Source organism: Limanda limanda, chromosome 4 (genome assembly GCF_963576545.1).
Source record: "Limanda limanda chromosome 4, fLimLim1.1, whole genome shotgun sequence".
Classification (NCBI taxonomy): Eukaryota; Metazoa; Chordata; class Actinopteri; order Pleuronectiformes; family Pleuronectidae; genus Limanda; species Limanda limanda.
This window is the reverse complement of record NC_083639.1, coordinates 26,283,790-26,308,030: the sequence shown is the minus strand read 5'-3', so window position 1 is coordinate 26,308,030 and position 24,241 is coordinate 26,283,790. Positions and strand designations below refer to the sequence as shown.

Below are 24,241 nucleotides of genomic sequence, written 5' to 3'. Positions count from 1 at the left end.
TATAAAACAAACATGTAGTTAGGTCACACAATTTAAACATTTCATCAAAATGTTTAAAAACAGTTACAAACATAAAACACATCATTATGTCGAACCTTTAATTCTTTAAGATAACACAGGGACCGCGTGGATCCACGTCGTCGCCGACACCGTCACACACACCCGCACAAAGACACGGCTGCACGCTGAGCTCGCCACAAACAATTCGCATCCGCACCTGTTGAGCTCACGCTGCAGTTACTCACACGTACTCAGGGCCGGCAGTAGGGAGAGGGGGAGCACGACGGCGTCCCTAAATAGACTCCGCCTTCCCGTCAGGTAAATTAACACGTCACCAAGAATTAACCCCGTTACATAGAGATGAAGATGAAAGGGCGTCAATTTTATAGTGTTTTATTTAATTGGGTAAATTAATCAGAAAATGTAATTATTGCAGTCTATCTGCTATTTTTTTAAATAAATGTAGTTTTAATATACTATGCAGTTAGTCAACGGGTATGTTAACATTTTCTAGGGCAGCCTTGCCTTGTGCATACGCATGTTCTGAGGAAGTTTTAATTTGTTCTCAGAGTACGAACAACTTTAGGTACAAACTATTGGATTGATTTGAGGCGTGCGTGCGTGCGTGTGTGTGCGTGCGCGCGCTCACGGTCAGTGTCTTGTTTTTCCTCTCAGACTGAAGATGAGTAGTTATGAGGAGGAAGAGGAGGACAGAGCAGAGTCTCCAGGTTTCAGCTGTGTGTCTCTGAAGAGTGACATGTCCATGGAACCTCGTATATTCTTCAGTAATGAACCTGGACCCTCACACACAAAGTAAGAGACCTGCTACAAACATGTGAACCTCCAAACTGAATCCTCGGAGAATGAATGAGTGAAAGATGTGTTCTCAATAAAAACATGTTTGTGTTTGCAGAGGTCAGGACCACAGACTGAGAGCTGTATCTCCAGGGTTCAGCTGTGTGTCTCTGAAGAGTGACCAGTCCATGGAACCTCCTATATTCTTCAGTAATGAACCTGGACCCTCACACACAAAGTAAGAGACTATTTTTACTGTGAACTGATCTGAAGAGGATTTAGTTTCCTCTACTGTGGCCCCTGCATTAGGACACAGCTTCATTGAAGTTGGTGACTGATCTCTCAGAATCACTCAAAGAGCTCAGACCTCCACCAAGAACCAACACGCTCCTTATGAAACTGTTTTGCCCTGAAAAGGGAAGATATCAATAAAGACGCTCAGGCACCATGCTCTCCTAAGGCAGCTTTATTGAGAATAGGGCGTAGTGGCCGAGAGCACCCCCTTCCGGACTCAGCAGGCATGAGTAAAAATCACAAGAGTCAACTTTCAAAAAAGACTCAATCAGTGGAGTGTAGATTGACTTAACCTTGTTACCTTTTTAAAAAACATTTTAACCTTTTACACAGGAAATCAAAAGTTTAACCTCTTTCACAAGACTTTTTACACTTAAAGTTATTATCTTTTTATACATGAATTCCATTCTTCTGTATGACCCTATGACTCTTTTTATTTGCTATTGAACTTATATCAATGATCAGCTTCCTTATGAAATCAATCTATCATAAAACCTGATTGAAATTCACTAGATACCCATTTTTTTATTGGTTCTGCACCAAATTTCACACACTCATAAACATCAGTCCTCTGAACATGTCTGTTGAAGTAGAAAGAAAACCTCCCCTCTCCCTGATCTGGTTCACAGGCCACATCCTTCCACCAAGTTTACTGGTTATCTGGAGTTTTTTATAATCCCACTAACAAACAAACCAACCAACACACAAACATACTGGGTGAAAACAAAACCTCTTTGACAGAAGTAATGACAACCTGTTACTGTGACATTTGAGTTACCAGGAAATGTCTTCACAGGGAGAGGAAGAGGAGTCATGTTTCTGAGGAGGAGCAGTTGTCCTGCTGTGCTTCGTGTCAGGACGTCCTGAAGGATCCAGTCTCCACCAGCTGTGGACACTGGTTCTGCAGACAGTGCATCACCTCATACTGGGACCAGTCTGGTTCTTCAGGAGACTCCTCCTGTCCCCAGTGTGGACAAAGATCCAGAACAGGAGCTGGAGGTCAGACAGCCGGTCAGAGCAGCACTGTACATGTGTCTGCTGATGTCTTCACTTCTGACATCAGCACAAGTTTTATTTTGTTCCTTTATACAGCATCAACATTTTTCTGTATCTGATGAAAACAATCAGCAGATTCTCAGATTCTCTGTCTCTGACATTATTTCTTGTCTTTCAGCAGATCCTGGTCTGCAGGAGGTTTTAGATGAACATAAGCCCAGTCTGAGGAGAACATGTGAACATGTGACTGAAGGAACTGATGAAACAGGAAGTAGAACCCTCAACAGGATCTACACTGAGCTCTACATCACAGAGGGACAGAGTGAAGAGGTTAATTCTCAACATGAGGTGAAGCAGCTTGAGACGGCTTCCAAGAAGAAGATCCTCCACGACACTCCCATCAAGTGCCACGACATCTTTAAAGCCTCCACTGACCAGCAGAGACGCATCAGAGTCGTCCTGACCAACGGCGTCGCTGGCGTTGGAAAAACCTTCTCGGTGCAGAAGTTCACTCTGGACTGGGCAGAGGGTTTAGAAAACCAGGATGTAGATCTGCTGACTGTGCTTTCGTTCAGGGAGCTGAACCTGGTGAAGGACCAGCAGCACAGTCTCCTCACGCTGCTCCGTGTTTTCCATCCAGCGTTACAGAAGCTCACGGCAGAGACGCTCGCTGTCTGTAAACCTTTGTTCATCTTTGACGGCCTGGATGAAAGCAGACTTTCTCTGGACTTCAACCACAGGGAGCTTATGTCTGATGTCACACAGAGGTCATCAGTCAACGTGCTGCTGACAAACCTCATCCGGGGGAATCTGCTTCCCTTGGCTCTCGTCTGGATAACCTCCAGACCTGCGGCGGCCAATCAGATCCCTCCTGAATGTGTTGACAGGGTCACAGAAGTACGAGGCTTCACTGTCGCCCAGAAAGACGAGTACTTCAGGAGGAGAATCAGTGATGAAGAGCTGTGCAGCAGAATCATCTCACACATCAAGACGTCCAGGAGCCTCCACATCATGTGTCAAATCCCAGTCTTCTGCTGGATCAGTGCTACAGTTCTGGAGCACATGTTGACCAGAGACCAGAGAGGAGAGCTGCCCAAGACCCTGACTGACCTGTACTCACACTTCCTGCTGGTTCAGACAAAGAGGAAGAACAACAAGTACGGTGAGGGACATGAGACGACTCCACAGCAGCTGACGGAGGCTGACAGGGACGTTCTCCTGAAGCTGGGGAGGCTGGCACTTAAACATCTGAAGGAAGGAAACATCATGTTCTACCAAGAAGACCTGGAGCAGTGTGGTCTTACTGTCACAGAGGCCTCAGTGTACTCAGGAGTTTGTACTGAGATCTTCAGAAGAGAGTGTGTGATCTTCCAGAAATCAGTCTACTGCTTTGTTCATCTGAGCGTTCAGGAGTTTCTGGCTGCAGTCTACATGTTCCACTGTAACACACACACAGAAGAAGTTGACAACTTCATGGGAACAAATGGGGACACAGCCAGTACCTCCTCCTTGGATGACCTCCTGAAGAGAACCATGGAGAAATCCCTCACCAGTACAAATGGTCATCTTGACCTGTTTGTTCGCTTCCTTCACGGCCTCAGTCTGGAGTCCAACCAGAGAGTCTTAGGAGGCCTGCTGGGTCAGACAAGGAACAATCCAAAGATCATCCAGAGAATAATCAACAACCTGAAGGAGATGAATACTGATGACATTTCTCCTGACAGAAGCATCAACATCTTCCACTGTCTGACTGAGATGAACGACCACTCAGTTCATCAGCAGATGCAACAGTTCCTGACGTCAGAGAACAAATCAAAGGAGAAACTCTCTGAGATCCACTGCTCAGCTCTGGCCTACATGCTGCAGATGTCAGAGGAGGTTGTGGATGAGTTGGACCTGAAGAAGTTCAACACATCAGACCAGGGTCGACTGAGACTGATCCCAGCTGTGAGGAACTGCAGGAAGGCTCGGTGAGTCCAGACATGATCAATAACATGTTCAATCAGTGTAGATGAGTCGTTCTTCAAATACACTCAGTGTTAAATGATTTTCATTGTTTTGGGCAGCATGGTGTTGCAGTGGTCAACTCTGTTAGTGCAGCCTTAGTTAGGTTGATTGGACATTGAAATTCAGTTCAGCTGAGATTGGCTCCAGGATAAGTTGCTGGCTGACTTCTGTGTTTGTGTGTGTGTGAGACCTTGACCACCCAGATCTAATGAGTTCACCTGTTAGTCTAAATTTTTCTGTAATTACAGACTCGTTGGTTGTGGACTCTCAGAGACGCACTGTGAAGTAGTGGCCTCAGCTCTAAAGTCAGACCCCTCACATCTGAGAGAACTGGATCTGAGAGGAAACGAGCTGCAGGATTCAGGAGTGAAGCTGCTGTGTTCTGGACTGGAGAGTCCAAACTGTCGACTGGAGACTCTGAGGTTCTAAAATCCTTGAATGTTCACTTTTCCAATACGGTTTATTCTATGCAGCCGAGATGTCGATGTTGTTGTTGAAGTTGATGTTGATGAAGGAATCTCAGTGAACCTCGTTCTTGTTTGTGTAATATGTTTATTACACAGAAGTTCACAGGTCAGCACGGGCACCATGGTATACCCGGAGAAATCACACGCCAATAGTGAAAGTGTAGCTTGCAAGGGTCGAACACATAATATATATATAGAAAGATTGGTTCCGCCCATGACGTCAAACATAGGGCATTCTGCCTCAATAAGGATATGTTTCGTACCCATCCATTAGCAGGTCAGAGATTATTCCCTAAGTCAAAGGTCATTCCAAAAAGGGAGATAACTGACAAGAAACATCTGGGATACTATTTAAAAAGTCTGAGAATTTAAGAATCAAGATGCCTAAGATGTTAACATTTCATTCTGGTTTATAACCATGTTAAAAAGATCTATTAGCTAAATATACGCCACCAACCTTTTTCTTATTCAGTCATTATTTATTTAATTGTCTCAGTTCCGCTCTGCTCACTGTCCCTCAGTCACTCACCCAGCCTGTCATTCCCGTCGACCTCATCATACCAACTCCATTCACCTGCAGAAAGTTTCAGTAAATAACATGTGGACTGAAGCCAAACACTCGTCCTCCTCAGGTTTTCAAAATAAGACACATTCTTATTGAAACACGTTGGACAGTTGATAAGTATAGAAACAAACAGGAAGTGACATCAGGAGCCGTCCCTACTTTAAACAGTGTTTAATTACACAAAGCTGCTCAGTGACCAACACACAGAGAAGAAGCTGATGAATGAAACAATGGTCCAACATGTCTGATCTGATATTTATCTTTATTTATGATGACGATCCACAATAACAGGATGACACATTCAAATATTCATGTTTCTTTATTCAGATTGTGGGACTGCAGTCTGTCACAGACCAGCTGTTCTTCTCTGGCTTCAGCTCTGAGGTCAAACCCCTCTCATCTGAGAGAACTGGTTCTGAGTGACAACGACCTGCTGGACTCAGGAGTGAAGGAGCTGCTTGATCTACAGCAGAGTCCAACCTGTCGACTGGAGACTGTGAGGTCAGTAGATGGTTGGAGTCAGTCCACGCTGCTTTCATCAGTATTTTACTAAACACAGTCAGTATCACAGATCCAGGGTCTGTGCTACCAAGCAGGATTTGTAGTTATCAGGTTAACTTCAGGTTTTATTTTTTCAGTTCTACGAAGCTCGTTCACTTTTTATCAGGGTGAATCACCATGGTAACTGGTAATGATGAAAGGCTAACTAGCGCCGGAGCGGCATAAGTTGGAGATCAACCAGTATAAAAGCTCCGCCCACTGACCACAGTGACTCTCCACTGTTTTGTGGTGCACATTCTCCTTAAAGGGAAGGATAAAGGAAATTTAAATCAACCTCTTGTTGGTTCAGTCGATCTGTAACTCACCCAGAACATCTCAATCTCTCAAGACTCATCCTGTCACCAAAACACCAAATGCACTCAGTCAGCTTTCTTAAAATAGGTCCATGAGTTTTTATTGAGTAGTGATGTCAGAGGTGTCCACCACAGTGTGCGTCCTCAGAGTCAGTGAGACAGTGTGTCCTCAGAGTCAGTGTGTGTCCTCAGAGTCAGTGTGTTCTCCTCTGATTTGATATTGTTGTGAAATATGAGGCTCTGCTGTCAGTCAAAGCGTCTATGTCTGTGATTGGTCATCCGCGGTCAAACCCCGCCCCTTTTCTGTACACATGCTCATATCTTGATGAGGAAAACCTGACTTAACTTAACGAGTTGATAACCAGCGTCATGTGACCACTTAGCCTGACTGTGTTTGTCAGGTTAAGTTGAGCTGATCTCAGAAAGATCTCCTAGACATGTTGTAGTGGCTTCGTAATTCAGGCCTCAGTGTTTCCTCAGTGAAGCTGTGAGAGGACAATGAGGACAGACGTCAGGATTGGACAGAAACACAGTGAGACAACAGCAGACAGCCTCACACGATGAAAAGAGATGGTGTCGTCTTCATCTGATCTGAGAGAGTTTTTCTCTCACTTCATCAGTGAAGAACTGATCAGGTGGATCTTTGTCACTGCTCTGAGATCAGTGGGACTGAAGCCTGCACATCAGCGGCTCTTATTCCAGATCATCAGCATCATCACCATGGTAACCAGGAGCTCTTTATACAGACCAGAACCTCTCCTGAGGTCCATCTGTCTCATCTGTTTAATGACATTCAATCCACTGTGCACTTTGACTTGCAGAGGACACACACTGAGCTCTTAGCGTGTTCATTCCAACACGTGAACATGAAGCAGAGAGGAAGCTGCTCCACCTCTGCACAGGACTGAAGTCCCTGCTGCTCTTTCTACTGGATGTGCTGCATCACTGACTCACAGATGATGAAGAGAGTCTCTGTAAACACTGATGTCGTCTTCTCTCAACAGATGGAGGGAGTGGTCCTTGTCCAGAGGCTGAAGCAGCAGCAGCTTCTGTGTAGAGCGGCTCTGACTGGGCCTTGTTGCTGGGAAGCAGAGTGGAGACAGAGCTCCAGAAAAATCAGAGGAGTTGCACTGCTCTGAGATCAGCTGTCACACAGTGTCCAGTCCACCATCCTATAACCACCTTCTGTGTATCTGATTGTTTATAAGCTTAAATTTCCTGGATTCAAATCACAAATCGATTTATCTCTACACAAAGTTAAACATATTTAAATCCCTTTGAGTGTATACGTTAAAGAAAGATATTATTATTTTGTTTCCTATGATAGAAGATGTAATGGGTTTGTATTTTGGGTGTATTATTTGGTTAATTTTTTGTTTATCGTTTACTTCCTATCATATTAATTTGGAAATTGGTCATAAGGATAGGGGGGGGGAGGGGAATCATCGTTGATTTAAGCACCAGTTCACCTGCTTAGGAAGAAAAGAGTGTGAGTGGGGACGCTGTATTATTTGTTGATATAGATAGATTACTTTATTCATCCCCGAAGGGAAATTAAGTTGTCATAGCAGCCGGTATATTTGAATACAATAAAATACAATACAATAGAATAAAATGCAAAATATTGAGGTACAAAGAATAAAAAACAGAAACACAAGATAAATAGGAAGATAAGGTGCAGTGGCAAGATGATGGTAATATTACTGATGATATGATAGTAATGTTATTGTTATACAGTATATAAAAATAGTACAGTATATATAGTATATAACATAATATATATTTATATATGATCGTAATTATACCAATATAATAGCAGTATATAGTAATAATGGCAGCAGCAACAGTATATAATACTACATATAATAATAATAACATGTACAAATGTATAAATATGTGTATATAGACTTATATATACAAAGAATATACAGAGAGTATGATATAATATGATATGATATTTAGTAGAGGTATAAATATAAGTATTTGACTATACAATAGATAATATAATATACTATGAGTGTAAGAATATGTAGACAGAGTGTGCAAAAGTCAATATTATTGTATAAAATGATATATAATATCAATATGGTTTATATTAACACATATCACATATGATGTGAAGTAAGTGTGAGACAGGTATATTTAGTGCAGTTCTGTGATGGTGGCTCTGACAGAGGTAGAGGAGTTGTACAGTCTTATTGCGGTTGGGAGGAACGATTTCCTGTATCGTTCCTTAGAGCAGCGGGGTTGAATGAGTCTGTGGCTGAAGCTGCTCCTTAGATTGTCCAGTGTTTTGTGGAGGGGGTGAGAGGGATTGTCCATGATTGCCAGCAGTCTTGCCAGCATCCTGTCTTCCACCACCTCCTCCAGTGTGACAAGCTTAGAGCCAACCACAGACATCGTTACACAATCTGCTTTTTTACGTTTGATCGATTGAATGTATGAGTTTGAAAATGGACAATCAAATGTATCTTTTTTCTTCAATAAAGTTTATACGCATTTTGTACAGATTGCAGTGATTTTTGGATCAGCGTATTATTCAATTTATTCGGCCCTACCTCAGCCTCTCAGCGACGTTTGTTTTCACGAAGTCACTACATCGAGTTTAAAATCTGAGATTTGTCTTTGACACAAATCAGGTGAAGAGCCGTGTTTGCACTTCTTCTTTTTGACCCACAGGTGGCGCTGTGGTATAACAGCAGATCATCCCAGTCAAAGCCTTTATAGTCAGTCTATGGGTCAAACACATGTATCATTTCCTCTGGGACGAACCAGATGTAACAAAAAGTAAAAGAAAAGTTATGTTGTCTCTATTTTTCTCTGCTTTAATGCACAATAAACATCCTTCCACCGACTTTGTTGGAAAACCTTACAGGTGAAAAAATCTCCTCCTTGGTGCAGGTAAATTAACAATTTACACAAGTGGACACAGTGGAAACAACCAGTAGAAACTGAACTGTCATTTTTACAGTATGAAAGAGCCGATAAAGAGCAGAGCATTTTTAAGTCATAGAGGAAACTTTTCAATAAATATTTAACGATATTTAATATAAAACTGACCCAAGGAGGTTTTATACAAACGTAGATGAAGATTCTTCTTCTGTCCAGTTTGTGAATAAGTAAATCTGTTTGTATGTTCACGACCACTAACTCAGAACAACCACAAGTGGGAGACTCTAGCAAGCCTCTGGGAACAGCAGCATGCTGGGAAACAACTGATGATGGGAGGTTCACATTTATTTATAATTATAGGTCATATATTCTTAAATGCTTACTTTTGAAGTGACTCTTTTGTTTTAAGTCTTCCTCTCTGTTTCTCGTGTTGTTGTAAATATTTGAAGATTCACTGTGCACACATGTAAGAATGTCTTTAGTTGCCCACATTGACTTTTGCAAATGTAAGTGAACCACTGAGGTCACAAGTTAACGTTTATGTTCAGATGTTCTCACCTTTTTCAGTTATAAGATCAATACATGTTAAAGTTACTGCTTTGATTCAGTGTTTCCTTCACTTTAGTTTCACACTGCTGCTGCTGCTGTGTCAACGATCAGTCCACTGCTCCTTTGCTCTCTGTCACTCCCTCATCTCAACCTGGTGTTTTTATGTTTTATTGTTCAATCTTCTCAACAAATCCCATGAAAATTCCAAAGACTTCCAGCTGAGTCTGACTTCCCACTGTCTCTGGCACTCGGCTCCAAGGTCACAGGTTCCCACTGAAGACACAAGTTTAGAAAAGCCTTGTGAATGTGAAATGTAACTTTTATAAAGCTTCAGGAACAAGAGGTTTTCAGTTGTCTCTTCATGGGATTTGCTGATGATGATAAATACAAGATCTTTAAACTGAACGACCACTTTGCTGCAATGAGTTATTAATGTGAGCTTTTCACTCCTTCCCATGTTGGCAACTGATTATTCTACTTTACAGAACACTTTATATTTTTTTTTGTGTGATTGACACAAAGTTTCCCCCACAAACCACAACTGCTGAAGCTGAACACTGAATGAGCAGGAGATGAGGTGACATGACATCACAGTTTTTAAGTTGGTGACTGAGGAGAATCGGATCAAACTTTGTTCCTGTTAATAAAAACCTGTTAATTTGACGTGAAGAGGTGTTTACTGCTGCTCCTGAACTGAATCTGCAGTGCCGAACTGTGTCAACATGGGGAACCTTTTAACATCAGCCAATGAACACTGGCCACAAACATAGTCATGTGATTTCAAGTGAATACAAAGAGGAGCCAGGAAAGGGAAAGTAAACTAGTCCAGAGCAGAGGAGGCAAACGTGAAGTCTTTGGTTTTGGTGAGTATTTGAACAACATTCGTATTTTACTGTAATCCGCTGAGTCCAGCACATTAAACCTACAACTGTCTCAGGTTACCGTGACAAAAGGGAACAATGTAGGAGGGTTGACTTTGTTATATTTAAAGAAACTCACGAGCAGAAAGCAGCAGAGTGCGGAGAAGGACTGAAGTATCGAACACAGGAAATCCTTCCTGAAGTGAACCTGCAGTGACGACCTGTGTCCACATGGGAAAGCTCAACAGTTCAGATCACTTTTACATAATCGGCTTGTTTTATTTAGATTTTATTGAACTTTCTCATCTGCTGATCGGATCCTAGAGCCTCTCTGATTAATTACAAAATAATATTGAATCAGACTGCGGACGATAACTTAAACATTATAAAGAAGAAATATTTGAATTTCAAGCAACAGAACAAGAGACTGCTGTCAATGAGAAACTCCACAGACTTATTTCACCTCATGACAGTTCATCACCTCAGAGTCTGACAATATCAGAGCAGTCTGATCAAGATTTTCAGAGTAAAAGCCCAGGAAATATCACATTTACCACCTGTTCTCACGCGTTATGTTGTGATCATGTCATATATTAGTGTTTGTTTGATTCGAGAGAGATACCTGAAGACATGTTCATCAGTTTGTGTGAAGAGGGACAGAGACGAACACGCACTCAGGCTCCTGCAGACAGAAGAGTTCCTCCGGCAGATTACGACTTAACGCGGCGTTTTAACTTCTTTGTTGCAGAAGAAGCGACGCCCCGTTTATCCAGAAACATTCATATGAATTCAGAAGGTTTTTTATAGAGTTGATGAGGATGGAAGGGCGTCAATTTTATAGTGTTTTATTACATTTGGTCAATTCATTGGAAATGTAATTATTGCTGTCTATCTACTATATTTATCAGTCTCTTGTTTTTCCCTCTCAGACTGAAGATGAGTGATTATGAGGAGGAAGAGGAGAAAGAGGAGGACAGAGCAGAGTCTCCAGGGTTCTGCTGTGTGTCTCTGAAGAGTAACCAGTCCATGGAACCTCCTATATTCTTCAGTAATGAACCTGGACCCTCACACACAAAGTAAGAGACCTGTTATAAACATGTGAACCTCCAAACTGAATCCTCAGAGAATGAACCAGTGAATGATGTGTTCTTAATAAAAACATGTTTGTGTTTGCAGAGGTCAGGACCACAGACTGAGAGCAGAGTCTCCAGGGTCCAGCTGTCTGTCTCTGAAGAGTGACATGTCCATGGAACCTCCTATTCTCTTCAGTAATGAACCTGGACCCTCACACACAAAGTAAGAGACTGTTTCTACTGTGAACTTATCTGACCCTGGATGTGTTATATAATGTTGCGCACAGCGACACACGCACTATTAGGCCTCTGCAAACACGGGCATTAATACAACACAAAAGAACAACAGCCTTACAGCCATGATATTATTTTATAGTAATTTAAGAAATAGAATATAACCAGAATAAAGGGAATCTCCCTGTATAAACAGCAGGGCTGAATGAGCATATACTGTAAGTAGGGCTGCAACTAACGACTATTCTGATAGTCGATTAGTCACCGATTATTGAAACGATTAATTGACTAATCGGATTATGAATGACACAAATTCTCAATTACTCTTTTTTAGCAAACAGCTTTTAAATTTAGCTTGAGGTTGTTCGAGGCATGTGATGACTGAAAATAAAGAAAATAAAGATCGATACTTCATTCAAAAAAAATGTATTTTAATAAACTTTGCTGCATATACGTGTACTGTGAACACAAAAGCAAAGAAAAAGCAAGTTTTTGTCCATTTAAAACCAAGGACAGGCAGAATGCTAATAAAAACAAATTAAAAATTAAGTATCCATTTTTCCTGTTAACAAAAAGGACAGGGAAAATAACATTAATAAAAACATCAACAAGAACGACAGTCTTCTTCGGACTAAATAATTGTGATTAAAAAAAGAAGTTTGTCAGGCAATAGGATAACATTTTGCTTTTAAACTCGTTAAAATTGAGGAAATATGTTTAATTCTCATCAATGTGTGCCAATAAGGCCAGACAACAATAAACCCCAAAAGGGCTATTTTTTTCCTTTACTCCTATCAAAATGAAACTTTAAACAATGAAAGTAACCATGAAACATAACATTTTTTGTATTACAAGTTTCTTTAAAAATTTATTTTAATATGCAAGTGAGCTATACACTAATCGAATATGCCCAAAATACACCCAAATAGGCTTATTTTTTTCCTTTACTCCTACCACAATAAAATTTTACATGGTTAAAGTATACATGCAAAGTAACTTTTTTTGTATTACAAGTTTCTTTTGAAATGAATTTGAATATGTACATGAGCTCCACACGTTTTGAATATGTCCTAATTTGCATAGGCAAAAACACCATTCATGTGTATGACAAAAACATCGGCCCAATCTTCATCTCTTTGTGCTGCAGTCTTTCTTGCAACTACAGCGGACTACATCTAGTATTTCTGGTGGTGCCGCAGGCTGATCGGTCATTATCGGCATAAATCTCCCATCCAAAACATGCCACCCCCAGTCTTTTGGGTCCATACGTTCACTTCCCCTTTTCCACTCCATCATTTGGTAAAAGACCCGAAGACTAAAGAACTTTGCAGCTGTTGACGCTGGAGGGAGAGTTTGAGGTTCCACTGGAGATGAGTTCTGAGTTACTGTATCACAGATCCGCCTGTATCTCAGCATATCCAGTGATTCATCTTTTTCGCCCCCATACAGTGATACTAGAGCTTTTTCACCTGCTGCAATGATGATGCCTTTTCCCACATTTTCCTGTGACTTGCTGAACACCTTAGCTTGTTCGAGAAAGCTAGTGTCATTCTGTATTCTTTCGTGGTGGGGGGGCTCGTGTGCCTCCGTGACCCTGAAGGCTATACCAGCGGGGCTTATACCCCTGGCAGGTACTACCAAACCAGGCAGTTTTCAGGTTAGAGGCCAGTCTAAAAGCAGCTTTTCCATCACCCATTGGCAGTAGGATGATTGGATGAAGATTGGGCCGATGTATTTGTCATACATATGAATGGTGTTTCTGCCCATGCAAATTAGGACATATTCAATAAGTGTGGAGCTCATGTGCATATTCAAATTCATTTCAAAAGAAATGAAGACTTGTAATTCAAAAAAAGTTACTTTTCATGTATCCTTTTACTATGTAAAGTTTTATTGTGGTAGGAGTAAAGGAAAAAATTAAGCCTATTTGGGTGTATTTTAGGCATATTCGATTAGTGTATAGCTCATTTGCATATTCAAATTCATTTTCAAAGAAACTTGTAATACAAAAAATGTTACGTTTCATGGTTACTTTCATTGTGTAATGTTTAATTTTGATAGGAGTAAAGGAAAAAAATAGCCCCATTGGGTGTATTATTGCCTGGCCTTATTGGCACACATCTTGGATTGATGAGAATTAAACATAATTCCTCAACTAGGATTTCTTAGGAATTTTAGTATGTTGTTCTGGACACCTCATAGAAATGATCTATGCTGGAAAAAATTATTTTACAATTAGTCGGTCGTAAAACGCTATTTGCCTGGACTAATATTGTTGTAATGGATTCTAGAATCCTGCGCACAGGTATATAAAAAGCTAGCTAACAGGCTATCTGACAGAGGCGAGTCCGCATCAGCTCCGTTACGATGTCACACGTGCCTCCTCCTCAAGTGCACGTGTCCTGCTTCCATCGAGAGCAGGTCTGCCGCACAGATATTGCAGGTAGTTTTTTTCGGGCCATGTTAAGAGTGAAGTTCTGCCGAACTTACAATAACAATAACAATATCTCTGGATTCATCTAACTGTAAAGCATATGTCCCTTTCTTAACTCTATCCACCAGCTGGCACTGTGTCCTGGGCCATGTCCGTGATGTGCCGGGCAATAGTCCTGTTAGACAGTAGCACTGATTCCAGCTCATTCCAACAGCGGGTTTATTTAATGTTTTTGCCGATTGTGTGTGGCTTTTTTGCATGTGCAATTAAATATTCTACCTCATATGATGCCCTTTGAGCTTTGGCTGGGATTGTCTGTTTGTTTAGTAAGGACTTTCTTTTGGACTTGTACCTCTCCCTCATTCTGCTTATCTGTGTCGTGATAACCTCATGGGTCAACAAAGAAAAAGGAAATAACTGATGGAAATGTTTTTATTGCATGGTTTTATTCTAATTTCAACTCTTATTAATGTATATATTTATACAATAATGGGTTAAATATTCCATATGAAATTATTTTGAAATTGTATTTGTTTTTTGGAGGGCATCTCGCGACCTCCCCTCTGTGTCTTGCGACCCCCCGGCTTTGGGAACCCCTGCTCTAGTGTGGCCCCTGCATTAGGACACAGCTTCAGTGAAGTTTGTGACTCATCTCTCAGAATCACTCAAAGAGCTCAGACCTCCACTAAGAAAATCCTTATGAAACTGTTATGCCCTGAAAAGGGAAGATATCAATAAAGACGCTCAGACACGATGCTTTCTCTCTGTCAGCTTCATTGAGAATCATATTATTTCCAGCAGTATTTGCTGTACAAAAATTCGTACATAAAGCCCCCAACAATTAAATGCATTTTCTCAACTTTCCAATATAGTTTTCTTTCACTTTTCTTTGACAGGCAAGAAGAAGAGGAAGTATATTATAATTTCTCACTCTTTCTTAAACATGTCAAATCAGATGTAACAGGTCAATATTCCCCTTCCGGGACTCAGCAAGTATGACTAAACAATTACAAGTGTCATCTTTCAAAAAATACTCAATCAGTAGAGTGCAGATTAACTACACTTAACTACAGTATCCTTATACTTTAAAAGAGTTTTTAACCTTGTTACCTCTTTTTAAAACATTTTAACCTTTAACACAGGAAATCAACAGTTTAACCTCTTTCACAGGACTTTTTACACCTAAAGTTACCTTTTTATATGTGAATTCCATTCTTCTGTATGACCCTCTGAATCTTTTTTATTTGCTATTGAATTTATATCAATTATCAGCTTCCTTTATAAAATCAATCTATCAGAAAACCACTTGAAATTCACTAGATACTCATTAGGGCCCGAGCACAGACATCAAAGGTGTCTGGTGAGACCCTATTGAAATTGTAATGATTATTATTATTATTATTATTCAGGCAAATGAATTGGCTTTTTGAGGGCTTTAACATGCTCAACTTCTTACCAAAATTTGCAGAAAGTTAGAAAGTGGTGAAAATTTACGTATTCTGAAGGGATTTTCAATGGGCGTCGCAAAATGGCTCAACGGTGCCCCCCGAGACAGCCCGAGACCCCCGGAAGGTGTTCCCATTGACCTATCTTCACAAAAATCGATATACAGGTGTATCATGACCAGACAAACAAAAAAGTCTCTTGGTGCAATTGGAAAAACACAACAGGAAGCCTGCTATTTTGCATTTAGTGGCCATTTTGGCCATATTCCACATTTTTTCTTTGATACACTTGTACCAGGGTTTTCATCGGATCAACTTCAAATTGAGATGAGTGTCATCACAACAAGATGGAGATAAAAACTGACTGATGGATTTTTTTTTAATCACACGGTGTGACCGTGGCGTGGCGTCAAAGTTTGATTACACGCCATTAAAACACGATGTTCTGTAACGCGGACATACATGGACCATGAATCCTTTGATTTCAGTCTTCCTAGATCAAAGGAAACTTTATGTTTTGCAAAGGTTACGTCTCTCTCTCTCAGAACTGGTTATTTTTGTTTTTTCAGACAAAAAGCATGCAACGCTTCAAAATGGATGTGCTCGGGCCCACCCAGTGCTGCTTTGCAGCCCTAAAAATTTTATTTTTTTATTTGGTTCTGCACGAAATTTCACACACTCATAAACAAGAAGTAGAAAGAAAACCTCCCCTGATCTGGTTCACAGACCACATCCTTCAACCAAGTTTACAGATTATCTGTAGCTTTTTTATAATCCCACTTACGAACCAACCAACACAGAAACATACTGGGTGAAAACAAAACCTCCTTGACAGAAGTAATGAAAACCTGTGACTGTGACATTTGACTTACCAGGAAATGTCTTCACAGAGAGAGGAAGAGGAGTCATGTTTCTGAGGAGCAGCAGTCGTCCTGCTGTGCTTCGTGTCAGGACGTCCTGAAGGATCCAGTCTCCACCAGCTGTGGACACTGGTTCTGCAGACAGTGCATCACCTCATACTGGGACCAGTCTGGTTCTTCAGGAGACTCCTCCTGTCCCCAGTGTGGAAAAAGATCCCGAACAGGAGCTGGAGCTCAGACAGCCGGTCAGAGCAGCACTGTACATGTGTCTGCTGATGTCTTCACTTCTGACATCAGCACATGTGGTTTTATTTTGTTCCTTCATACAGCATCAACATTTTTCTGTATCTGATGAAAACAATCAGCAGATTCTCAGATTCTCTGTCTCTGACATTGTTTCTTGTCTTTCAGCAGATCGTGGTCTGCAGGAGGTTTTAGATGAACATAAGCTCAGTCTGAGGAGGAGATGTGAACATGTGACTGAAGGAAGTGATGAAACAGGAAGTAGAACCCTCCTCAACAGGATCTACACTGAGCTCTACATCACAGAGGGACAGAGTGAAGAGGTTAATACTCAACATGAGGTGAGGCAGCTTGAGACAGCTTCCAAGAAGAAGATCCTCCACGACACTCCCATCAAGTGCCACGACATCTTTAAAGCCTCCACTGACCAGCAGAGCAGCATCAGAGTCGTCCTGACCAACGGCGTCGCTGGCGTTGGAAAAACCTTCTCGGTGCAGAAGTTCACTCTGGACTGGGCAGAGGGTTTAGAAAACAAGGATGTGTGTCTGCTGGCTGTGCTTTCGTTCAGGGAGCTGAACCTGGTGAAGGACCAGCAGCAAAGTCTCCTCACGCTGCTCCGTGTTTTCCATCCAGCGTTACAGAAGCTCACGGCAGAGACGCTCGCTGTCTGTAAACCTTTGTTCATCTTTGACGGCCTGGATGAAAGCAGACCTTCTCTGGACTTCAACCACAGGGAGCTTGTGTCTGATGTCACACAGAGGTCATCAGTCAACGTGCTGCTGACAAACCTCATCCGGGGGAATCTGCTTCCCTCGGCTCTCGTCTGGATAACCTCCAGACCTGCGGCGGCCAATCAGATCCCTCCTGCATGTGTCGACAGGGTCACAGAAGTACGAGGCTTCACTGACGCCCAAAAGGAGGAGTACTTCAGGAGGAGATTCAGTGATGAAGAGCAGTGCAGCAGAATCATCTCACACATCAAGACGTCCAGGAGCCTCCACATCATGTGTCAAATCCCAGTCTTCTGCTGGATCAGTGCTACAGTTCTGGAGCACATGTTGACCACAGACCAGAGAGGAGAGCTGCCCAAGACCCTGACTGACCTGTATTCACACTTCCTGCTGGTTCAGACAAGGAGGAAGAACAACAAGTACGGTGAGGGACATGAGACGACTTCACAGCAGCTGATGGAGGCTGACAGGGACGTTCTCCTGAAGATGGGGAGGTTGGCACTTAAACATCTGGAGGAAGGAAACATCATGTTCTACCAAGAAGACCTGGAGCAGTGTGGTCTTAATGTCACAGAGGCCTCGGTGTACTCAGGAGTTTGTACTGAGATCTTCAGAAGAGAGTGTGTGATCTTTATGAAATCAGTCTACTGCTTTGTTCATCTGAGCGTTCAGGAGTTTCTAGCTGCAGTCTACATGTTCCACTGTAACACACACACAGAAGAAGTAAACAACTTCATGGGAAAATATGGGGACACAGACAGTACCTCCTCCTTGGATGACCTCCTGAAGAGAACCATGGAGAAATCCCTCACCAGTACAAATGGTCATCTGGACCTGTTTGTTCGCTTCCTTCACGGCCTCAGTCTGGAGTCCAACCAGAGAGTCTTAGGAGGCCTGCTGGGTCGGACAGAGAACAATCCAAAGATCATCCAGAGAGTCATTAACAACCTGAAGGAGATGGAGAGTGATGACATTTCTCCTGACAGAAGCATCAACATCTTCCACTGTCTGACTGAGATGAACGACCACTCAGTTCATCAGGAGATGAAACAGTTCCTGACGTCGGACAACAGATCGAAGGAGGAACTCTCTGAGATCCACTGCTCAGCTCTGGCCTACATGCTGCAGATGTCAGAGGAGGTTCTGGATGAGTTGGACCTGAAGAAGTTCAACACATCAGACCAGGGTCGACGGAGACTGATCCCAGCTGTGAGGAACTGCAGGAAGGCTCGGTGAGTCCAGACATGATCAATAACATGTTCAATCAGTGTAGATGAGTCGTTCTTCAAATACACACAGTGTTAAATGATTTTCATTGTTTTGGGCAGCATTGTGTTGCGTATATGTGTACACATATTCATACATATGTATACATTTTCATTGTTCTCATGTACATATGAGAACAACTAGATCAGATATGAAGAGTGAAACACGGCTGCCCACTGCTCTGTGTGTGTCCTGCACCAGATGGGTTAAAAGCAGAGGTTTAATTTCCCTCCTTGCATGAGTGTGCTTGTGCATGTCTTTGCATGTGTTTGGGACAAATACATGTATCTTAAATCTTATCTAATGAGTTCATCTGTCTAAATTTTTCTGCAATTACAGACTCATTGGTTGTCGACTCTCAGAGACTCACTGTGAAGTTGTGGCCTCAGCTCTGAAGTCAGACCCCTCACATCTGAGAGAACTGGATCTGAGGGGAAACAACCTGCAGGATTCAGGAGTGAAGCTGCTGTGTTCTGGACTGGAGAGTCCAAACTGTCGCCTGGAGACTTTGAGGTCAGGTTCTTAAATCCTTGTGCACTTTTCCATCTTTCTTTCTTATTGGGTCATTATTTATTTGACTTGTCTCAGTTCTGCTCTTCTCACTGTCCCTCAGTCATCTGTCACTCACCCAGCCTGTCAGTCACATCCAACTCATCAACTCCATTCACCTGCACTCACCTGCTCCTGATCACTAAGAAAGTGTCAGTATATAACATGTGGACTGAAGCCAAGCACTTGTCCTCCTCAGGTTTTCAAAATAAGACACATTGAAACAAGTTGGACAGTTGATAGATATAGAAACAAACAGGAAGTGACTGTTAGGAGCCATCTCTACTTTAAACAGTGTTTAATTACACAAACCTGTATTTTGTCTTTCAAGCAGCAGAGTGTTGTTCAAGTTCGATGTTTGAAGGAAGGAAACCGCAGACCCAGTACTTACATGTGTATAATGTTTATTACAATAAGTTTCACAGGTCAGGACGAGCTCTTGATGCTCGCAGATAATACAAGTCGAATGTTTAAAATCTGACTTGCCTCTTGCCAGACAATGAATAGGGGAGGTGGGACCCCAAAACAAGAGATTGCATGACATCACACAACAGGGCCTCCTGCCTAAATAAGGACATGTTTAGTATCTTGTAGTGCAAGGCGTCTTCATTATACAGGTCAAAGAGTATTCTCTGGGGGAGAGAGCTGACGAATAACATATGGGATATTGTTTAAAGAGTCGGAGAATTTGAGAATCAACACGCCTAAGATGTTTACATGTCATTATGTTTTATAACCATGCTCAAAAGATCTTTTAGCTAAATATACTACACCTGCTCAGTGACCAAACACACAGAGGATAAGGTGATAAATGAAACAATAGTCCAACATGTCTGATCTGATATTTAACTTAAGGCTGGATGAGGTCAGCAACATGTTGAGAGTCTGTGTTGACATGATGACGATCCACAACAACAGGAGAACACATTCAAATATTCATGTTTCTTTATTCAGGTTGAAGTACTGCAATCTGTCAGAGATCAGCTGTTCTTCTCTGGCTTCAGCTCTGAGGTCAAACCCCTCTCATCTGAGAGAACTGGATCTGAGCCTAAACAAGCTGCAGGATTCAGGAGGGAAGGAGCTGTGTGGTTTTCTACAGAGTCCAACCTGTCGACTGGAGACTCTGAGGTCAGACATCATGTTTTAATGTTAAAGGTTAAGTGTGTAGAATGTAGTCACCCCTAACCTCACCCTCCTCTTCCAAACATGAGAGAGAACCTGTGGTAGCTTCAGTTGTCAGAGAAATCAAAAAGGTTTAGTTTGTCCAGTCTGTAAAAAACATGGCTGCCTCTGTAGAGAGGAACTGCTCCTGATTTGAATATAGAGTATTTAAATATAAAAGGCTTGTTCTTAAGTAAAGGAAACAACAATTCGTACAATTTAGATGAAACAGGTGAAAACATCTCCAGGATTATTATATATTCAGTTTCTAACAATGGATCCTTTCACCTGAATCTTCCACACTGGAGCTTTAGGGTCAAAGTGCAGAACATGTGTTCTTAACAGTGAACTCTGATACTGAGCTGAGAGATGTTTATAGAATGAGCGCTGAGGACAGAGTCCGGCTCAACGTGACTGAAGTTTTACTGACAGACAAACAATCCAATGCTGGACAATGTGTACCTGTAATGTTTCTGTTGAAGATAACCAGGATCTGTCCTGGTGGTCCAGTTGACTGACTACATGACAGCGTGACCATGGTCCTATGATTACGGGACTTGCACAGAGTCGTCCATGCCTTTATCTTTTCACCAATAGATCTCTGTACCGCCCTGTACTCATGTTACTCAGGCTCCCTGCACCACTTTCATCTGGTCAAAAAAAAATGCTTCTTAAATCATTGCACTTGAAGAAAACACGATCATGTAACTGTTCTTTTCACACATGAACTGTGGAACATGTTGGGACACTTCAGGTCGGAAACAGTGATGTTTACTCAAAGTCCTTTATTTTCACACATGAACTCAGTTTGAATTACAGTTGTTTTATTCTCTATTTAGGTTGAGGGGCTGCAGACTCACAGAGATCAGCTGTTCTTCTCTGGCTTCAGCTCTGAGGTCAAACCCCTCTCATCTGAGAGAACTGGATCTGAGACTAAATTACCTGCAGGACTCAGGAGTGAAGGAGCTGCTTGATCTACAGCAGAGTCCAACCTGTCGACTGGAGACTGTGAGGTCAGTAGATGGTTGGAGTCAGTCTACGCTGCTTTCATCAGTATTTTACTAAACACAGTCAGTATCACAGTACTGATCTAGGCGTTTGTAATAAGAAGCAGGATTTGTGGTAGTCAGGTTAACTTCAGTTTTAGTATTTTTAATCCAACGAAGCTCGTTCACTTCTTATGATGGTAAATCACCATGGTAACTGGTAATGATGAACAGCTTACTAGCGCCGGAGCAGGTTAAGTTGGAGATCAACCCGTATAAAAGCTCCGCCCACTTTCCTTAAAGGAAAGGATAAGGGAAGTTTAAATCAACGTCTGGTTGGTTAAGTTGATCTCTACCTCACCCAGAACATCTCAATCTCTCCAGACTCATCCTGTCACCAAAACATCAAATACACTCAGTCAGCTTCCTGGAGATAGATCCATGTGTTTGTATTGAGTAGTGATGTCAGAGGTTTCCACCACAGTGTCCTCAGAGTCAGTTTGTTCTCCTCTGATTTTTATCATATACAGGTTGGTCCTCATTGTGAAATATGAGGCTTTGCTGTCAGTCAAACCGTCCATGTCTGTGATTGGTCATCCGCAGTAAACCCCGCCCCCTTCTTCTGTGCACATGCTCAGATCTTGATGAGGAAAACCTGAGTTAACTTATTGAGTTGATAACCAGCGTCATGTGACCACTTGCCTGACTGTGTTTGTCAGGTTAAGTTGAGCTGATCTCAGAAATGTCTCCTGGACATGTTGAAGTGGCTTCGTAGTTCAGGCCTCAGTGTTTCCTCAGTGAAGCTGTCAGAGGACAATGAGGACAGACATCAGAATTGGACAGAAACACAGAGAGACAACAGTCGGCCAATCAGACGAGCCGGAAGCTGCTTGTGATCATTTGATTGAGTTGACGTGAAGACGACAGTGGTTGTTGGTTTCATGTGAACAGGAAATGATGCTGGACCACAGCAGACAGCCACATTCGAGGAACAGAGACGGTGTCGTCTTCATCTTTAAGTTTGTTCTCTCACTTCATCAGTGAAGAACGGATCAGGTGGATCTTTGTCACTGCTGTGAGATCAGTGGGACTGAAGCCTGCACATCAGCGGCTCTTATTCCAGATCAGCATCATCACCATGGTAACCAGGAGCTCTTTATACAGACCAGAACCTCTCCTGAGGTCCATCTGTCTCATCTGTTTATTGACATTCAATCCACCTCTCAGGTGTCCACTCTGCACTTTGACATGCAGAGGACACACACTGAGCTCTTAGCGTGTTCATTCCAACACGTGAACATGAAGCAGAGAGGAAGCTGCTCCACCTCTGAACAGGACTGAAGTCCCTGCTGCTCTTTCTACTGGATGTGCTGCATCACTGACTCACAGCTGATGAAGTGAGTCACTGTAAACACTGATGTCGTCTTCTCTCAACAGATGGAGGGAGTGGTCCTTGTCCAAAGGCTGAAGCATCAGCAGCTTGTGTGTAGAGCGGCTCTGACTGGGCCTTGTTGCTGGGAAGCAGAGTGGAGACGGAGCTCCATAAGAATCAGAGGAGGTGCACTGATCTGAGATCAGCTGTCACACAGTGTCCAGTCCACCATCCTATAACCACCTTCTGTGTATCTGATTGTTTATAAGCTTACATTTCTTTGATTCAAATCACAAATTGATTTCTACACAAAGTTAAACACCTTTAAATAACTTTGAGTGTAGGAGCCGTTAATTAGTAACATTAAAATAAGTAACACTAATAAGTTAAAGAAAGATATTATTATTATTTAGTTAATTATAATTTAAGATGTCATAGGTTTGTATTTTGGGTGTATTATTTGGTTTATTTGTTATTTATTGTTTACTTCCTATAGGAGCAGTTAATTAGTAACATTAAAATAAGTAACACTAATACGTTAAAGAAAGATATTATTATTATTTAGTTAATTATAATTTAAGATGTAATAGGTTTGTATTTTGGGTGTATTATTTGGTTTATTTGTTATTTATTGTTTACTTCCTATAATATTAATTTGGAAATTGGTCATAAGGATAGGGGGGGGGGATCATAGTTGATTTAAGCACCAGTTCACCTGTTTATGAAGAAAAGAGTGTGAGTGGGGACGCTGTATTATTTGTTGATCTTCTAAACATCGTTACACAATCTGCTTTTTTCCGTTTGATCGATTTAATCTATGAGTTTGAAAATGAACAATCAAATGTATCTTTTTTCTTCAATAAAGTTTATACACATTTTGTACGGATTGCAGTGATTTTTGGATCAGCGTATTATTCAATTTATTCGGCCCTACCTCAGCCTCTGAGCGGCGTTTGTTTTCACAAAGTCGCTACATCGAGTTTAAACTCTGAAATTTGTCTTTGACACAAAATATCAAAACTCTGGACTTAAAATGGGACGTTTTCATTTCTGCATCAGGTGCAGAGCAGTGGTTGCTTTTCTTCTTCTTGACCCACAGGTGGCGCTGTAGTATAACAGCAGATCATCCCAGTCAAAGCCTTTATTTTCAGTCTATGAGTCAAACACAAGGATCATTTCCTCTGGGACGAACCAGATGTGAAAAAAAGTAAAAGACAAGTTATATTGTCTCTGCTTTAATACACAATAAACATCCTTCCACCGACTTTACTGGAAAGACATATCCTCCTTGGTGCAGGTAAATTAACAATTTACACTAGTGGACACAGAGGAAACAACCAGTAGAAACTGAACTGTCATATTTACAGTATGACTAAGAGTCGATAAAAAGCAGAGCATTTTTAAGTCTCAGAGGAAACTGTTCAATAAATATTTAACGATGTTATATAGAAAACTGATCCAAGAACGTTTTACACAAACGTGGATGAAGATTCTTCGTTTGTCCAGTTTGTGAATAAGTAAATCTGTTTGTATGTTCACGACCACTAACTCAGAACAACCACAAGGGGGAGACTCTAGCACCATCAATAACTGATGATGGGAGGTTCA

At 41.7% G+C, this 24,241-nt stretch overlaps 1 protein-coding gene across 1 annotated transcript; it reads left to right on the top strand.

Annotated features, from left to right (window-relative positions):
- The first annotated feature begins 10,246 nt into the window (after positions 1-10,246).
- LOC133000337 (NACHT, LRR and PYD domains-containing protein 12-like) lies at positions 10,247-23,515 on the top strand. Its single transcript, XM_061070243.1, has 9 exons — positions 10,247-10,282; positions 11,209-11,355; positions 11,456-11,575; positions 16,356-16,570; positions 16,740-18,531; positions 18,905-19,078; positions 20,069-20,242; positions 21,115-21,288; positions 22,699-23,515. The coding sequence occupies exons 2-9, from the start codon at positions 11,216-11,218 to the stop codon at positions 22,727-22,729; spliced, it is 2,820 nt and encodes a 939-aa protein (XP_060926226.1). The 5' UTR covers positions 10,247-10,282; positions 11,209-11,215; the 3' UTR covers positions 22,730-23,515.
- The last annotated feature ends 726 nt before the right edge of the window (positions 23,516-24,241 follow it).